The sequence below is a fragment of the Rhinolophus sinicus genome, linkage group LG10, assembly GCF_036562045.2.
Source record: "Rhinolophus sinicus isolate RSC01 linkage group LG10, ASM3656204v1, whole genome shotgun sequence".
In the NCBI taxonomy this organism is placed as follows: Eukaryota; Metazoa; Chordata; class Mammalia; order Chiroptera; family Rhinolophidae; genus Rhinolophus; species Rhinolophus sinicus.
Window position 1 is genome coordinate 71054504 of NC_133759.1, and position 16885 is coordinate 71071388.

General features: G+C 49.7%; 2 protein-coding genes and 2 non-coding genes across 4 annotated transcripts; 1 reads left to right on the forward strand and 3 right to left on the reverse strand.

The window, feature by feature from the left end:
- Positions 1-1225: 1225 nt before the first annotated feature.
- Positions 1226-11139, forward strand: TRIM41 (tripartite motif containing 41). Its single transcript, XM_019719418.2, has 6 exons — positions 1226-2393; positions 5935-6030; positions 8065-8295; positions 8804-8826; positions 9022-9149; positions 9568-11139. The coding sequence occupies exons 1-6, from the start codon at positions 1587-1589 to the stop codon at positions 10167-10169; spliced, it is 1887 nt and encodes a 628-aa protein (XP_019574977.2). The 5' UTR covers positions 1226-1586; the 3' UTR covers positions 10170-11139.
- A 799-nt stretch (positions 11140-11938) lies between these two features.
- RACK1 (receptor for activated C kinase 1) lies at positions 11939-16520 on the reverse strand. Its single transcript, XM_019719424.2, has 8 exons — positions 16279-16520; positions 15094-15265; positions 14409-14556; positions 14119-14214; positions 13621-13731; positions 13052-13192; positions 12398-12508; positions 11939-12049 (listed from the first exon to the last, which is right to left on the reverse strand). Exons 1-8 carry the CDS (start codon positions 16385-16387, stop codon positions 11984-11986), a joined length of 954 nt encoding a protein of 317 aa, XP_019574983.1. The 5' UTR covers positions 16388-16520; the 3' UTR covers positions 11939-11983.
- Positions 14721-14796, reverse strand: LOC141567427 (small nucleolar RNA SNORD96 family). The gene has a single exon (XR_012490007.1). It is a non-coding gene; the product is annotated as a small nucleolar RNA SNORD96 family (small nucleolar RNA).
- Positions 15942-16009, reverse strand: LOC141567363 (small nucleolar RNA SNORD95). The gene has a single exon (XR_012489959.1). It is a non-coding gene; the product is annotated as a small nucleolar RNA SNORD95 (small nucleolar RNA).
- Positions 16521-16885: the final 365 nt, after the last annotated feature.

Sequence of the window (16885 nt, forward strand, 5' to 3'; positions counted from 1 at the left end):
CAAGTAAAATTAATACCACAAACACAGTCTGAGCCCCTGCTCTTACATTGGGAACCCAAGAAAACAGATTTCGAGATATTTTCTTCACGGAGCAGGCGTAGTGCACAACTCTGAAAGTGTTGAATTAATTATGGCATTTAGAAAGTTTTTTTTCCCTTTAAGGTAACGTTGATTTGGTTCAAAATTCAAAAGATATAGAATATCATATACGAAAAAGTATCCTTTCTATCCCGGGCCCTGAGCCTTCCCAGAGACCCTCTGCTCCTACGGCATAGCATTCTGCCAGAGACAGATGGCCACGGTGATCATAATGGGTAGCTGAACCTTCTATCTACGTGCTAAGCAACATTCTAATCGCTTTGCATAATATTAACTCTAATTTCACAAAACCTTCTGAGATAGGAACTATTATCCTTATTTTATATAAGTAAACTCAGGATTATAAAAACATCAAATACACTTAACATCCTCTCATTCTTTTTAAACAGATGGTAGTATACTCTACACACTGTTCAGTACCGTGCTTTTTTCACTTAAGAACACAGCTTGAAGAGGATTCCTGTTGACAGCTAAAGCATGTTCCACTGTGTGAATGTGCATGCAGTGACTTGTCACTATCCCTTTACTGATGTGCAGTTAGGAAAGTTCTTCTAAATAATGAGACACTGACCGGACGGCAGTTCCTGAAATAGGTGTGGAAATGTCAACTATAGTGCGGAGGAGGGGGAGGATCTCCGGTCCCACTCCACCACACTTCTTCAGGCCCCTCCCCCGATCGTCTCCGAGGGACGTTCCGAGTCCTTAAACAACAAAGTCGTCCGCCTAGAAGGGCCGGAAATACTTTAGGGCGCTCACCCGGACCCGCCCCTCCGCTTCCGACACCGGCTGTGGAGAATCGCTGCTGCAGTGGTCCGGGTCCGGGCGGTAGGATGGCGCCAGGCCGATGCGGTCATAGCACCGAGAGCGGACGATCGCAAGGGCTTCCATTGTCTCTCAAAGTTTATCCCCGGTGGTGGGGGACGGAGGGGGGGGGCCGGTCCTTCTGTTTCGTCTGCGTTCCCCGCTCCCCCGCACCACAGAGAAGTGGGCCACTATCATTCTAGCCCTCCTGTCCTGTTCCCGAGTGTGTGCTAGAGCGTCTCCTCGCCGTTTCCTTTCATTCGTGGGCCTAGGGCGGAAAGGGGGCATTGGCGCGACCGTGGAGGGAACGCGGGAGCTTGAGTAGTTCGTAGGCGCCGGAAGTGTTGAGAGGGAGGCCGGAAGTAGGGGGCGGAGCCAGGAAGTAAGGAGGGGCGGGGTTTATGTGGAGGCGAAGGGAGCGTTGGGGCAAATTTGCACTCAGGGCCACCTGAGGGACTTGGCGGTAGCGCTCAGCTCTGTCCCCTCCCCTGGCAGAGACACGATTGTCGTCTGGGAGTGGGAAACCGTGGAGGGGTGGGTTGTCGGGAGGACATTTCTCTGGCTGCGCTTAAGGCAAGGTGTGAAGAGGCAGGGCTGGGGGTGGGACCGGGTCGCCAGGGCGTCTGAGGGAAGAGCCCCCGCCCCTACCCCCACCAACCATCTACACTAGCTGACTGGAGACTAAGATGGCTGCCGTTGCCATGGCACCCAACCCTGTGCAGACCCTTCAGGAGGAGGCGGTGTGCGCCATCTGCCTGGATTACTTCACGGACCCCGTTTCCATCGGGTGCGGGCACAACTTCTGCCGAGTGTGTGTAACCCAGTTATGGGGAGGGGAGGATGAGGACAGGGACGAGTTAGACCGGGAGGAGGAGGAGGAGGAGGACGGAGAAGAAGAGGAAGTGGAGGCTGTGGGGGCCGGTGGGGGGTGGGACACCCCCATGAGGGATGAAGACTATGAGGGCGACTTGGAGGAAGAGGTCGAGGAGGAAGAGGAGGATGTATTCTGGACCGGTGGCATGGGCGAGTCCAACTGGGACAACATGGACTACGTGTGGGAGGAGGAAGACGAGGAGGAAGACCTGGACTACTACTTGGACATGGAGGAGGACCTGAGGGGGGAGGACGAGGAGGACGAGGAGGAAGTGCTGGAGGAGGACGAGGAAGAGGACCTAGATCCCACCACGCCACTGCCCCCGCCTCCAGCCCCTCGGAGGTGCTTCACCTGCCCCCAGTGCCGAAAGAGCTTTCCCAGGCGGAGCTTCCGCCCCAACCTGCAGCTGGCCAACATGGTTCAGGTGATTCGGCAGATGCACCCAGCCCCTAGTCGGGGGAGCCGTGGGAATGAGCAGGGCGTTTGTCCCAAACACCAGGAAGCCCTGAAGCTCTTCTGTGAGGTGGACGAAGAGGCCATCTGTGTGGTGTGCCGAGAATCCAGGAGCCACAAACAGCACAGCGTGGTGCCATTGGAGGAGGTGGTGCAGGAGTACAAGGTGAGAGAACTAGAAGATGGGAATTTTGTGGGGGAGGAGAGGGAGGAAGAGGAACTGGGAAAAGGAAATGTCTCCCCCCAAAGAGCGTCATGTTCTAGTGAGCTGATTCTCCTTATCTAAGCACTTACTGGCACCAACGAGGGTTAGAGTGAGAAGGATCCTGTACACAGACAAAGCAGACGCAGTGAAGACCAGGAAAGATTGGCTTTCTCAAAGGAAATTGTGCAAAGCTGGCGATGCAATGTCACTGGACTGTGTGTCTCCTGGGGGAAAAGCCACTGCTGTTTCACACTTTCCAATGTTCCTAAGTGTAGGAGTGCAGGTGACAGGCCCACCGGTCTCATTTTCCTTTTGGTGAATCTTAAGCCTTTGACTGAGACCCTAGAGATGGGAAGAACTTGGGATCTCAAAGAACAAGAAAGGGCTCTGAGGAGCAGGAGCATAGTAATGACTCCTAGTATACACCCACATGCTCTGCATTTGCCTACTTTTGGGTTCCCTACCTTATGATGTGGCTTGGTTCTCTCCCTGAGGACTTTTGTTGGATCTGTGTCATTCAGATGTGCTGGCCAGAACTTACGACCTTCCTGGGATTTTAGAAAAAAGGGAGAGACTTTTAAATCATAAGTCCTGGCTCTGCACCTATTCACTTGGGCAAGTCCCTGAATGTCTTTGAACTTTAATTTGTCCATGATTGAAAGTTAGTATTTACTGAAATATACTGTGTACCTCTGGCACTGTACTAAGTACTTTTCGTAGACTGTATTATTTAAAAGAAAGAGCGATCCTGTGAGTTTGATATGGTTTCTATTCCCATTTCACAGACTGGGAAGTAGAGAGAGATTTAAGTAATATACACAGGGCCGCACACCTACTAGTTATGACACCCCCGTCACACACACAGTTATGACACCCCCAGTACTGTTAACGACACCACTCTTTAGATGTCTGTTAGTTTGACTTTTCTGACATGTAACTTCTTGGAGACAGATTCTACTTTGGTTAATATCTTGCCCCCTACTTCTGATCCTGACTTTTTGGACACAGATGAAGGAGACCTGGCTGTGAGACAGCCAGCACGAATAGCAATGCTTAGCGAAGTAGTGGGACCAGGAACAGGAGAGAGTAGCTTCCATGTGGTTGGTGTAGAGCTTTTTTGTTTTGTAACTTCTGTTTTCATACTTGTGTTTTCATACCTTCTCCTGATTCCTACAATAACCTCATTTAGGTATTATCATTACCCCAGTTTTAGAGAAACACGCCTAGAGCCTCTGATCTATGAAAAGTGCTATAGCTAAGACAGATCTACATCCCCTCATGACAAATTCACTAGACAATGATTGTCAAACTCGGCTGATTGTCTGAATTACTCATGGAGACAAATGAGTCTACAAAACTACAGTAGACCCTACCACTAGAGATTCTGAATCAGTGATGGGGAGAATATCTTTAGAAAGCCCAGCCTAGTATGGGACTCAGTGCATTGGAAATATTGCCCTTCATTATTATGAGCTCCTTTTGTCCTTCCCTTTTAATATCCCCTCAGTTCCTAGTTAACTGTACCCATCAAACAATGTGCAGTCACTTTGTTAACTCGATCCCAGGGTGGAGTATCCATGGGCATCCCACTCCTCCACGCTCCCCCAGCGGGACTCTTTTAAAGAACTTCTGAAACTGGATTTTAATTTGTGTTAGCCACATCTATTGAATGCCAGTCCAATGGGGAGGTCACATAGACACAAATAATCCGACACTTAACTGATCAGCAAATGTAAATACATAAGCTTTATTATATAGAACTAATTTGAGTGATTCTCTTTCTAACTTACAGGCTATTTTACAGTCAGATACTTTATTCCTTTCAGATACGTACATTGTACATACATTAACTAACACCAGCTTGGCACAGTATTTTGTAGAAATATTTCTTTATTGAATAGGTAATAAAACAAATGATGTATAAATAAAGCTCCAAAAAAGTGAAAGGTCCTTGAAAATTTCACTTAAATAGTACTCTATTTGGATTTGTACTGATGAATTTTTTGTCAACAATTTAGGAAATTTAAATGGGAAATTTAAGCATCATAAATTCTGTATCAATAGAGTTGAAATTATTGACACTACTAGAGAAAAATAGAAAGTAATATCAAAAGGCAAAATTTTACATAATTTGTTGTTTTCATGTTGTGGATTGGTTGTAATCTTATTCTTACTGTAATTTTTTTCTACAACCACTTACTCTTTGCAGCAACTGCCTTTTGTACCCTGCGTCAGTAACCTCTTTCGTTCAAGGGTCATCAGGCTGTCGTTGGCAGCTTAAGGCCTAGGTTGGAAATACTAGATCACATTTACTGATCTTTTGCTACGTGCTAGACACTGCTAAGCATACAGTCCATGAGGGAGATTGTGTGATTCCCAATTCCCATTTTTAGATGAGGAAACTGGAAGCATGATTTGGTTTAGGTCACCTGGCTGCATTCAGGTTCAGATTGGAGTCTAGGTTTGAGCTCTTCTGTCCTGTGTTAACCCCTCAAGGAAAAGGAGTGAAAACATAGACGTCATAAAAAAGAAAAGAGCAAACAGGTTGGGCTTATGTTCTGGTCTCTCTAAGAGCCCTTTAAAGAAAATGACTGCTATAAATTATTGGAACAGAGCTCAAGTGCATATTTGCTATGAAGGTTCAAACCTTAGGAGGAGAAGGTTTTTGTTTTCCATTTAGCAAGTAATTGGGAAAGACAGATGGAGATAGAGAAACATAGAAATTGAAATAAGTAAAATGGGGACCCTGCCTGGAGGCATCCCTGTGTCCTGCCGAAGGCACACTTGTAATGATTACAATGCCTGGGGATTATCTAAAAGCTGGTATTCATGTTCCTTGGGATTCCAGGGGAAGTTGGGGGAAGGGAGGATCAGGGCCTTGGTCAGATGGCTGGATTTTAAATTAAGAATGCCTTGGGCCAAGCAGAGAAGGGCATTCCCAGGCAGAGAGAACAGTGAGGATAAAGGTATGGAGTTATACTCAGAAAAAGACAAATTTTATTTGGCTAAAACTAAGAGTCTAGGTAGAAGGGGTAAGTATAGGAGGGGAAACTAGAAATGCAGGGCCAATGAGAGCCTTATATTTTGCAAGTGGTAGAGAACCACTGAAGGATTTTTATCATACGCACAAAATCATCAGAAGAGTATTTAAAGATGAAAATTATGAGGAAGATTGCTTATTAGGGGGAAAGGAACCCTACGTAGGGTCATATGAAAGGACTCTGAGATGAGGTGCTCAAGCCAGGCCCACCCCAACTCTGGGGCTCACTAGTCATCAGGGTCCTACCTTTAGAAACACATCATGGCTGTGGACATGAGTGCAGGTGGGGGGTTGGAGACTTTGTCATCCTCTGAAGAGAAGGAAGGGGAGAGGGAGTATGATACCTGTGATGGGGCTTAGGCTTTGAGCCCCAACTGCTGCAGGGAGGATAGGGGAGTGGATTCTGAGGGCAGGTACCTCTTCTAGCCCAGGCCGTTCACTTTCCTTTCTCCATTCCTTCAGGCCAAACTGCAGGGACACGTGGAGCCTCTGAGGAAGCACCTGGAGGCTGTGCAGAAAATGAAAGCCAAGGAGGAGAGGCGGGTGACAGAGCTGAAGGTGGGGGCATGTCCTTGACTAGGGCTGGCAGGCTCTGCAGTCAGGCAGGGAACATGGGCTGCTTGCTCTCACAGTGGTGACTAGATCTCCTGAAGAGGGGTTGCCGAGGCCTGAGCGAGGGCGGTAGAGGCTCTCCCAGTGTCCTGAAGGGAGAGGGGTGTTAGAAGATCCAGAGGTATGTACATCCCCAGGTTCCAAATGGGCTGAAAACAAGCCTGACTTGGAGAAGTTGAGTGTCCGGCTCAGTGCTGCAGAGCAGGCGTACCACCCCAGATACCTAACCCCAGAGGCTGTGCCCACCACACTAGATAGCACAGAGCAGAAGGGAACACTGCAAAATCCATGTAGCAGCCAACAGAAGCTCCACATCCCAGGATAGGGGGCAGGTAGCACAGCAGCCCTGAGCATGAGAGGGGGCCAGGGTATTTAATTGGAGGGGAGGAATTAGTGAATGTTAGTGTTGCAGAGACCTAATATCTTCTAGTCCAGTGTCTCTGAGCCGTTTTCATCATTGCTCACCTCTCCCCAAGAAGTAGTTTAAGATACATTTTTCCCCAACTCCCATCCCTCACCCCATCTGTATTTGTGAGGGCAGCGGGCACTGGAACGCCCTGGTGCTGAGCTTTCAGAGACCCAGTCCAGGACAGCCTTCCTGTCTGGCCTCTTCCCCATCCTCCATGCCTGCCTCCCCGGGCCTTCCAGTGGCTGGGCCTTGCCCTTCCCCAGGGCCTGCGCTTGTTGTCACCTGCACTTTAGGGACTCTGCTGCTGGCAGCTGCCAGGCACTGAGTGGTGGAATCCCTGTCTGGGGTTGAGGAGTCAGCCTGCCTCAAGCCAGCTGCCCAGATTGAGACTTTTGGGCTCCTGGGGTGCAGAGAAGGTGTCAGGATCTGAGTGTCACTGTTACTGGGGCATAGAAACTGTTTACTTCGCCCACTTGGCCAGTCAGGACTTCCCTCTCCACTCTGGCCTGTCATTCTTTGTCCCAAGAATGTCTCCAGCTACTGATACATGAGCAAAAAGTGTGATTACCATCCAGGATTGCCCAGCCCAGGCAAATGGGGTGGGACTGGACGGACAGAAGTTCTCTCTCGTTATACATAGAAGTACCTATAGAATAATAGCCTTGATTTTGCCTCTTGTTCCTTAAAGTGTAAAATATTATGTGGCCCTTGACAAGAAAAGTTTGCTGGTTCCTGATCTAGAATTGGGTCTTTTACAAGGTCACTAGTGATATAGTTAGAATCCTACCTTCATATTTTGATTCCTGAATTTTTTGTTTCAAAAAAATAAATTTGTTTTTCCCCTTCTTCCGCCTCCCCACACCCACTCCGATTCAAGCCGTTGTTTCTCAGTCTAGTTGTGTAGGACACAGCTCCCTGGCCCATGCTGGTATTATGAGCCTTGCGCTCCCACCGGCTGAGGCAATCGGTCACCGGTTGTCGTTCGGCCACTCACAGCAGCTCATGGCAGCTCTCGCCGGCTGCTGGCCACTCACAATGGCTGCCGGCCACTCACACTGGCCACTAGCTGCTCCTGGCAGCACACGGAAGCACACGGCAGCACGCAGCAGCCCATGGCCTCAAAAAATTCTTAACCAAGCACCTGCTCTGTGGTGGACACTGTACCAAGGTCTGAGGACCCTATGGCAAAGTTTGTGGTGCAGTGGGGAAAAGGATGTTAAAGGTACTCCAAGGGAAACGTAACATTTCAAATTGAGAACTGTGCTGTGAGGTCCTGACCAGACCTGCAGGCAGGGAAGATCTCTCTCAGCGAGTATTTAAGCTTAGACCTGAAGAGCGAGTCAAGTTAGGTAGCCAAGGTGGTGGTAAGTCCTGCAGCAGAGGTCGGTGAGTTTGCCAGGATTGGGGGGAATAGTGCCTGGTAGAGCTGGGAGGCAGGGAAGGGGGCAGGAGCCTTCATCCATTCGGGATGTGGGGCTCCTCTACCTTGGATTGGGGGCAAGCCGTTGCAGAATTGGAGGTTCATGCTTCTGTGTGTTGAGGTGTCCACCGTCCCCTTTGCATCATTCCAGAGCCAGATGAAGTCAGAGTTGGCAGCTGTGGCCTCAGAGTTTGGGCGGCTGACACGATTTCTGGCTGAGGAGCAGGCAGGGCTGGAGCGGCGCCTCCGGGAGATGCACGAAGCTCAGCTAGGGCGTGCGGGAGCTGTGGCCAGCCGTCTCTCGGAGCAGGCTGCCCAGCTGAGCCGCCTACTGGCTGAGGCCCAGGAGCGGAGCCAGCAGGGGGGCCTGCGGCTGCTCCAGGTAAGTAGCGTCCCCTCCCCTTCTGCTCCACAGCACCTTGTTTGCTGTCAGGCACTGCTTACAAACACCTGTCCAGGGCTGCCTCTTATTGGGAGGAAGCCACAGTGATTTAACCCAAAGACCAAAGGTCTTTTGAGGCTGGAGACAGTTATTGCCGAATGTGGGGTGTGTGTGATTATATCCAATGAAAAGAAAGAAGTTGTAGAAGGGTTTTAAATGAGTCGAGGAAAGTGACATCCTGAAAAATGACCAAATCATACTGTGAAAATTCTTGAATTGCTGTTGAAGTGTTCTGGGCTTATAGCAAGATGAGATGAGTTAGGTGTGCTGAGGCTTGGGGATGACTGAGATGGATGCAAGTTTACTGAGCGCCTTGAGGTGCTTTTTCTCACTCCCTGTTCAAGTTCAGTCCTTCTCTGGTTGGAATCAGACTGGGAGAAAGGAGCCGTCCCTGCACAGCTGACTCTCTGTTTGTCTCTTTTTCCCTTTGTGTTTCTGTTATTCCCAGGACATCAAGGAGACTTTCAATAGGTGTGTTTTCACCCTTTATCCTGTGTGACCCAGTGGCATTTGGCTCCCCACCCCTGCCTCTCTTGGCTATCCTGCCCATCCTTCCTTCCCCAGGACCCGTTTCTACCTCTTGCACCCTCCTATCCTTCCCCTTAGCTTTGGCTCTTCCCATGGGAATATCATGGTCCCACCCCCTGCCTGGTCCCCTTCCTCCAGGTGCGAAGAGGTACAGCTGCAACCCCCAGAGGTCTGGTCCCCTGACCCGTGTCAACCCCATAGCCATGACTTCCTGACAGATGCCATCGTGAGGAAAATGAGCCGGATGTTCTGTCAGGCCGCCCGAGGTAGGGAGGTCACCTGTATGACCTTCCTTTGCCTTTCCTTTCAGACCTGAGCTTGGGTTCTGAGGGAAGATGGGCCCCAGGGGCAGAGTGGGGGCTGAGATGGAGCAGGATACAGATAGGTCACCTGGGGCTTCAGGCCAAGAGTAGCTTCTGTCCTACCCCAGGTTGGTGTTGGGGGTGCAGGTGGGGTGGCAGAAGAGCCAGGGCCAGAGGGAAGACCTGTCGGGTGTCCTGAAAACGAGTGGGGAAAGAGGTGGTGCCCATAGGAACCTGAGCCTGGACTCTAGGATTGGGTGTGGAGCTGTGGACAGTTGGGGGTGGGGCAGAGGGGAGGGTATTAGGAAAGGCCGAACCTCAGAGTTGGCTGCTGACAGGGAAGTCAGTCCAGCCCTGGTGTATTTGTCCTCCCCCTCCCAAGTGGACCTGACGTTGGACCCCGACACGGCTCACCCGGCCCTGATGCTGTCCCCTGACCGTCGGGGGGTCCGCCTGGCAGAGCGGCGGCAGGAGGTTGCTGACCATTCCAAGCGCTTCTCGGCCGACTGCTGCGTCCTGGGGGCCCAGGGCTTCCGCTCTGGCCGGCACTACTGGGAGGTAGAGGTGGGTGGGCGGCGGGGCTGGGCGGTGGGCGCAGCCCGCGAATCTACCCGATATAAAAAGTTGGGCTCTGGGGGGTCCTCTGTGGGCATCGGGGATGCCAGCTCTTCCTCGCGCCATCACCACCGCCGCCGGCGGCTCCACCTGCCCCAGCAACCCCTGCTCCAGCGGGAAGTGTGGTGTGTGGGCACCAACGGCAAACGTTACCAGGCACAGAGCTCAACGGAACAGACACTGCTGAGCCCAACTGAGAAACCACGGCGCTTTGGCGTGTACCTGGACTATGAGGCTGGGCGCCTGGGCTTCTACAACGCGGAGACTCTGGCCCATGTGCACACCTTCTCAGCTGCCTTCCTGGGCGAACGTGTCTTCCCTTTCTTCAGGGTGCTCTCCAAGGGCACCCGCATCAAGCTGTGCCCTTGATCTGCCTGCCACCCGCAGGGGCCCCTCTGGTCAGCACTGGGGGGGCGGGTGGTAGTGGAAGGTGGCCCATAAGTTTGGGGGCTCAGAGGCTCCTGTGTGACTGCATTGCTTCCTGCTCCCCCTTGACCCCAGGGCCCTGCTTCTCCCTCTAGGAGTCTAAAGAACCCTCCTGGCTTCCTCTCACCTACTATCTGTCCAACAGGTCTGCATGGGTCCCAGATTAACAGCTTCCTGGTCTTCCCTCCCTCCATCTACCCAGGGCCTGAGTTGGAGTAGGGGAGGGCATATCATATGTCATTTCATTCATGTCTCTTTCCCCACCACTGCTCTTGAACCTTCACATCAGTTCCCAGGCAGGAGGATTTGGGCCAGACTCATGACTACGCCATTCCAATTACATTTTCTGATACCTTTTGCTAAGGGATTTGGGAGATTTTGCAGGGAGGCAGGCTCGAGTAGGGGCAAAGGTAGAGCTGGGTAATAAAGAACCATCTACTTTCTGGGGGAATGAGGAATTCTTAACTTTCCTTCCATCCCCAATTTCTACCTCCATAGACTTCCTAGAACTTAGCTTCAGTGAAATATCTGGGGTGGTCAACACGATTGCAACTATGTAACATTATACCACCCCCCCCCCCCCTTAAATTATTTTCTTCTCCCTTTTTCCAGCATTCAATTTAGGAGCAAAGCTCACCCTACTCTTTTCACTGCCAGATTTGAGTTCTTTCGTCAAGTCTCCATTCTCACATGGCCATGTCTTTAGTTCCCTATTTGGGTGAGCACTGATGGGGAATCTGGGAACCAGTCCAAGTTCCTAGGAGGAGCGCCTTGGGTATAATCTATTTTTCTAGTAACCCCTTGCTTTCTGTCACCAGCTTTAGTCCTGTGCTTTGATGGCCCAGGTCAATTATGTTCCTGGGGAAAAGGGAAATTGGGTTGTGTTGTGGAAATAAAATTTATTTGCTTCTTTTGTGGAGTCTGTTCCTTTAGGTGAGCAGAAACAGAATGTAACTCAGAACCACCCACTTGAATATCCTAGTTTCTCACTGACACTTCAGACTGTGTTTTTACAATCTTTTGCCACTTCCTATTACTGCTTTGAGGCTTTAGGACTAATTTTCCCAAGAATCTCCACTGTCAAGCCCACAGTGACTACATTTTCAGTGTTTTTTATATGCAAATATATCTAGTTGAAGCCCTAAAAAATTGAAGCCCAGGGAGGAAGAAATGGAAGGTACATACAAGCTATTTCAATATGCTGTTTGTGATTTAGCCAGCTGTGATTAGATTTAAGAATACCCCCAGACCACTCTGCACAATTTTTAATATCCAATTATGGAAAAGAGCAAAAAAAATTAAGCAGCAATTTTGGTGAGTTGCTTTTCCTTAAAATTTAAAACCTCAATTTTAACAAAATACCCAATTTGATGTACACTATTATAATCTTTTTGAAGGAATGATAAAGTGCATTTTTGTTCACTTCTCATGTATTGAGAGTTGGACCAGAGGATTCAGCTAATTATAAATCGACTGCAACCACTCTGGAATAATCAGTCTCTTTCAAGAACTACTTTTTCAGGCTTAAGGAAGGCCCTGAGACCTGTATCTGAAACAGGATTGTGATGAGGGGAAACCAACACGCTGACATCTTCCCCCTTCCTCCCAAAGCCTGTTTACTCAGCCCATGCTTTCTTTGCCAGTATCTTAACTGAGGACTTGTGTAAACCTGTAAGCAATACAGCACAGGAAGTGGCTTTTTGCTTATCAGAGAAAGTCAGAAAACCACTTTATTTCCAAAGCTCTGCCGTATATTTCTAGCGGGTACCGATGGTCACCTGCCACACTCGCACCAGGTTGTCTGTGTAGCCGGCAAAAAGAGTCTGCAACGGAGAAATGATAGTGATAGGTCAGACCAGCGGAACTTGGTATCACCAGCGCAACAAAGATGGTCCTCCTTAAGATCCCCCACTACCTGGTTGGGATTATGTATTCCTAGAAGAAGCGACAGCTGCTAATAAGGATTCATATGCTTGTAAACTGGTCAAGTCAGTAATTGAAGACAGGTAAACACTGCCCTCCAGACCAAAATCTTCCTTCCAATGCAGGAACACGTACTGTGTTCACTGACAGCTAAATAGGGCCTCCCAAATCATCCTGGCCAACCCTGTCATTTTGCTTTATGTCAAATATGCCAGTCTTGTTAACTAGCAGGTGATATGCTCACTTACCTGGCCATCAGCAGACCAGGCCAGAGAGGTACACTGAGGTGGCTCTGCCTTGCTGCTGGTACTGATAACTTCTTGCTTCAGTTCATCTACAATGATCTTGCCCTCCAAGTCCTGGGGAAGGAACAAACCAGGGTAAGGAAACTCTTAGTACTTTAATGCCACCGACACTAAAAGAACTCAAATTCCCCCACTCCCTCCACCCAAGTCCCCTTTATAACTCAGTAATCAACAGTACATATTTTTGCCACCCCACCATGTGGCAATGACTAGAGGCATTTTTGGTTGTCAGTAATGGAAGGTGTTTGCTATAGGCATCTAGTGGGGAATAAAGACCAGGGATGTTGCTAAACACCCTGACACGCACAGGACTGTCCCCTGCTCCTAAGTTATCCAGACCAAATGTCAACTGAGCGCAGGTTGAATAAGCTGCTGTAGCTGGCCATCCCTTTTTAGTAGGCAAAGATCTCCCAACCATTGCAAATTCCAGTCTCAGAAGTTTTGACTAGCTCTTTCTGAGTCTCCAAGGACAACCTGACAGCAGTTGTTCAGGAAGTTTGGATCTCAGCAGTAAGTCACATGACATACCAACCACAGTGTTACCAGGGCTTGCAGAGAACAGCTAGGTACTTGGCCTCAACTGTAGCCCACACTCACCCAGATCTTGATGCTGGGGCCGGTGGCCGCACAGAGCCAATAGCGGTTGGGGCTAAAGCACAGGGCATTGATAATGTCCCCACCATCAAGTGTATAAAGGTGCTTGCCTTCGTTGAGGTCCCACAGCATAGCCTGGCCATCCTGGGCAGACAGGAAAGGTGAGTTAGGGCAATGTGACCTCTTCCAGATGTTAATCCCAGCTGTCTCCAGATTCTGTCTTAATTCTTTACCCTCCCCCGCCCCCCATCTCGAAAGTCTCCCAAACTAATGACAAGTACCAATGTCTACCTCTCCCATACACCTTTCCTTTAATGCACGATAGATACCCCACCAACCCTACTTTTAAGTATTAAATCACACAATCAATTCTGAAAGCAGGATCCTAATCCCACCAACAGCTTTAAGGAACCAGCTTCACAGAAGACCATCATTTTAAACAGCGTGCTTTATCTATGTTGTTTTCAGAAAGCGACCTTCAGAAACATTTATTCTTGGATTGCTACCTCATTGTCTTAAGTCTTCTCTATAACAGTGTCCCCCACTGAGTAAGAGACTCCTAGCCCGAGTACCTTGCCTCCAGAAGCACAGAGGGACCCATCTGGGGAGACAGTCACAGTGTTCAGGTACCCTGTATGACCAATGTGATTAGTCTTCAGCTTGCAGTTTGCCAGGTTCCACACCTAAGACGGGGGAAGAAGTGGTCCATAGGTACAGAACCTGGCCCTGAATCCACAGAGATCAGGAGGGCTCAAGCCAAACAAAGTGCACGGAACCTTGTTTAAAAGCATTACTGGATAGGGCAGTCATTTTTTATTCCATCAATAACCAAAAATAGTGTCTTGGTCACTTAAGGATAATCAGGATTAAAACAGGTAACAAATGCTCTGTATGCTGCCTTACGAAGGACTTGAATTCATTAATTAGCTACTTCAGACCAACTAGCAAGAGAAAAAAGGTAAACTGAGGTACAAAGCTTAAATACTCATAACTAGAGCCTATGACCACTGGGGAGGCAGTGGGAACACATTCCGGCCTGCAAAGACCACGCACCCTGGTTCCAAGCTCACCTTGACCAGCTTGTCCCAGCCACAGGACACAATGATGGGGTTGCTGCTGTTGGGTGAGAAACGGACGCAAGACACCCACTCCGAGTGGCTCTCATCCTAGAGGATGGAAAGGATATTAGAGAAACCATCTCGTCCCACGAACCTCTAGACACCCACCCCTCCCGTTATGACAACCTTGTATTCACACCCCTGAATCCAAACCGTCAACATCAGTGGAACCCCTTTAGATTCCAGATGAGACTTGAAATGACCACGTAAGGCCAAGGTTAAGAAGGGTGACTTCAGTTTACCTGGACAGTGTATTTGCATACACCCAGAGTATTCCATAGCTTGATGGTTTTATCTCGGGAGCCAGAGACAATCTGGCGGTTGTCAGAGGAGAAGGCCACACTCAGCACATCCTTGGTATGGCCCACAAATCGGCGTGTGGTGGTGCCCCTAAGTGGAAGGACTTGGTCATTCTCTAGACAGACTTTGCAAAGTATTCTTCGTTAGACTGTTTCCTTGGCCTTGTTTTTGTCCCAGTGGAGTTGTATGTACTCACACAATTCTGTACATGGTTCTGACCACAGCAGGCCCTTGGCTGAGAATACACCAGAGGATTCCTTCAGAATTGCAGGACATGTCCTCACTCCCACGTGGGGATTGGCTGACAATGTCACCTGTCATCACCAGGATCCTCTATTATGCCCGACCACACCATGACTGAGCTCCTAAGATGAACCATGTTCAAATTCTCACCTACTACTGACCGCGCAATACCTGGTGAAACTGTTGAAACAGACCACTCCTCAGCAATTCAATTAAAAGCAACAAAGGAGGAGGCCAAACAACTGCATCTACCCTCTCTAGGTACTGACTTACGATGCCCACAAAAGACCTGACGGCCCCTGGGACACCACCTCCCAACAGTATCTACTTCATTTCTGCCCAGCCTTCTCCCAATGCCCCAGAGCTAAGTGAGCAGCTACTTGCGTTGTGAGATCCCAGAGGCGAAGTGTTCCATCCCAGGAGCCAGAGAGGGCAAACTGGCCATCTGAGGAGATGACCACATCACTGACAAAATGGGAGTGACCCCGAAGAGCACGCTGTGGGATGCCGTAGTTGGTCTCATCCCTGGTCAGCTTCCACATAATGATGGTCTTGTCTAAGGGTTAAGTAAAACAGGAAACACAGTGAGGAACCCCACAGCCCACTTGCTGACCTACCAGATAATCCAGGATGCCTCCATGTCTTTGGTGGGTTTACAATCTAACAAATTAAGGACATTTAAGGGGAGAAAGGAACTGCAGGCTATGAGAGCATTACTAGCCACGGCCAAGTGACTCACTATTCAAGCAAAGAGCCAAGTAGAGCTAAGTAGTACGGTGACAATATAACTCAGGTGTGCAGAACTTAGGGATGCCATTTTCTAAGATATGGACCAATTCAAAGTCTATTTCAGTCTGTCTGACACCTAATGCAAAACACAGCAGCTTGTGTATGAGACTAGTTATACGTCTCCTGCGACTACTGCAGAGAGCAGCCACAAGTGCTGTAATTAGTAAAATCGCTTTATATGCTACAGAATTGGACGCTTTCACTGAAACGTGTTCCACTGAAGTTTTCTTATTAAAAAACCTATTAAAAAACTGATGTTAGCTTCAGACGATCTTTAATCGCGTTGGCACAAACTAAAGGCACAAAGAGCCTCCAAACGCCGTCATGCACACAAGGATAAGAAAACAAAGGGCATGAAGGGTAGGGTCGGACCAGCCGGGAGGTTTGGGTTATGCTGTCCCCTTGTAGTCCACCCACTTCCCACCGACCAGAGGGCCAGGCGGCAGCTCAGAAACAGCCTCTGGATCTCAGCAAGGGCACTCAGATGGCATGTTGGTGTCATCATCGCCCCGCCAGACCCATACGATCCTAGGCACACTTAAACACACCTGCGGGTAGAGAAACAAGAAACAGAAAATCCCCAACCGTGCAACCCTCCTGGTTGCCACGGGTTCATCTATACTTCGGTGTCAGCACCGCACTGAGGCCTAGGCTCTGGTCCACATGCCCAACTCACGCCAGGAGTCTTCCGGGCCGCCAATGCGCGTGCCACTGGACAAGGGACGCGACGCGTGCAAGCCCCTCATCCTCCATTCCTCTGCCACACACCCCAGCACGTACCTCGGGAGGCGGACAGTATCATGTCTGGGAACTGGGGAGTGGTAGCGATCTGGGTCACCCAACCGTTGTGGCCCTTGAGGGTGCCACGAAGGGTCATCTGCTCAGTCATGGTGGCGGCGGGTGCGGGTGTCGCCAAAACGACGAGGATGGACCTGGATAGCTCCGAGAGACTCACAGAACAGCCGCTACCGTCACAGCCCTGCAGCAGAAAAGAGAGAGCAGCCCCCAGCCGGAACCGGAAATACCCGCCCTCTCGTGCAAAATGGCGGTCCCCATCATGCAACTTTCAACAAGATGGCGGCACCATGTAGTACGGTGGGCGAAGTGAAATAAGACTTCATGGTCCCCTCCGCCACGCAACATAATTTGGCAGCGCTGTGCGAATACATTCTGAAACTATATTACGACCGAGGGCTTAAAAAGCCTCTTCAAACGTTGACTGGGGCATGATGTCTAAGAGGAGGAAAATAGAACGTGCACGACAAATTCCCACGAGAACTGCCTAGCGACTTTCACTGCCCCTTCGTGCTACAGTGCGAGCCCCGCCCTTTCCGCTTGGTGGCTGGGCTGGCAACGCGGAGGGAGTTTGATTTCGAGGTCGTGACTG

Excerpts from the sequence above, each read along its gene's own strand:
- RACK1 (XM_019719424.2), bottom strand. The coding sequence starts at position 16,387 with ATGACTGAGCAGATGACCCTTCGTGGCACCCTCAAGGGCCACAACGGT. Across the intron at positions 13,732-14,118 it reads GCTGGGACAAGCTGGTCAAG|GTGTGGAACCTGGCAAACTG; the intron begins GTGAGCTTGGAA and ends CCCCCGTCTTAG. Across the intron at positions 12,509-13,051 it reads GCCCCAGCATCAAGATCTGG|GACTTGGAGGGCAAGATCAT; the intron begins GTGAGTGTGGGC and ends TTCCTTCCCCAG.
- TRIM41 (XM_019719418.2), top strand. The coding sequence starts at position 1,587 with ATGGCTGCCGTTGCCATGGCACCCAACCCTGTGCAGACCCTTCAGGAG. Across the intron at positions 6,031-8,064 it reads GGCGGGTGACAGAGCTGAAG|AGCCAGATGAAGTCAGAGTT; the intron begins GTGGGGGCATGT and ends GCATCATTCCAG. Across the intron at positions 9,150-9,567 it reads GTTCTGTCAGGCCGCCCGAG|TGGACCTGACGTTGGACCCC; the intron begins GTAGGGAGGTCA and ends CCCCCTCCCAAG.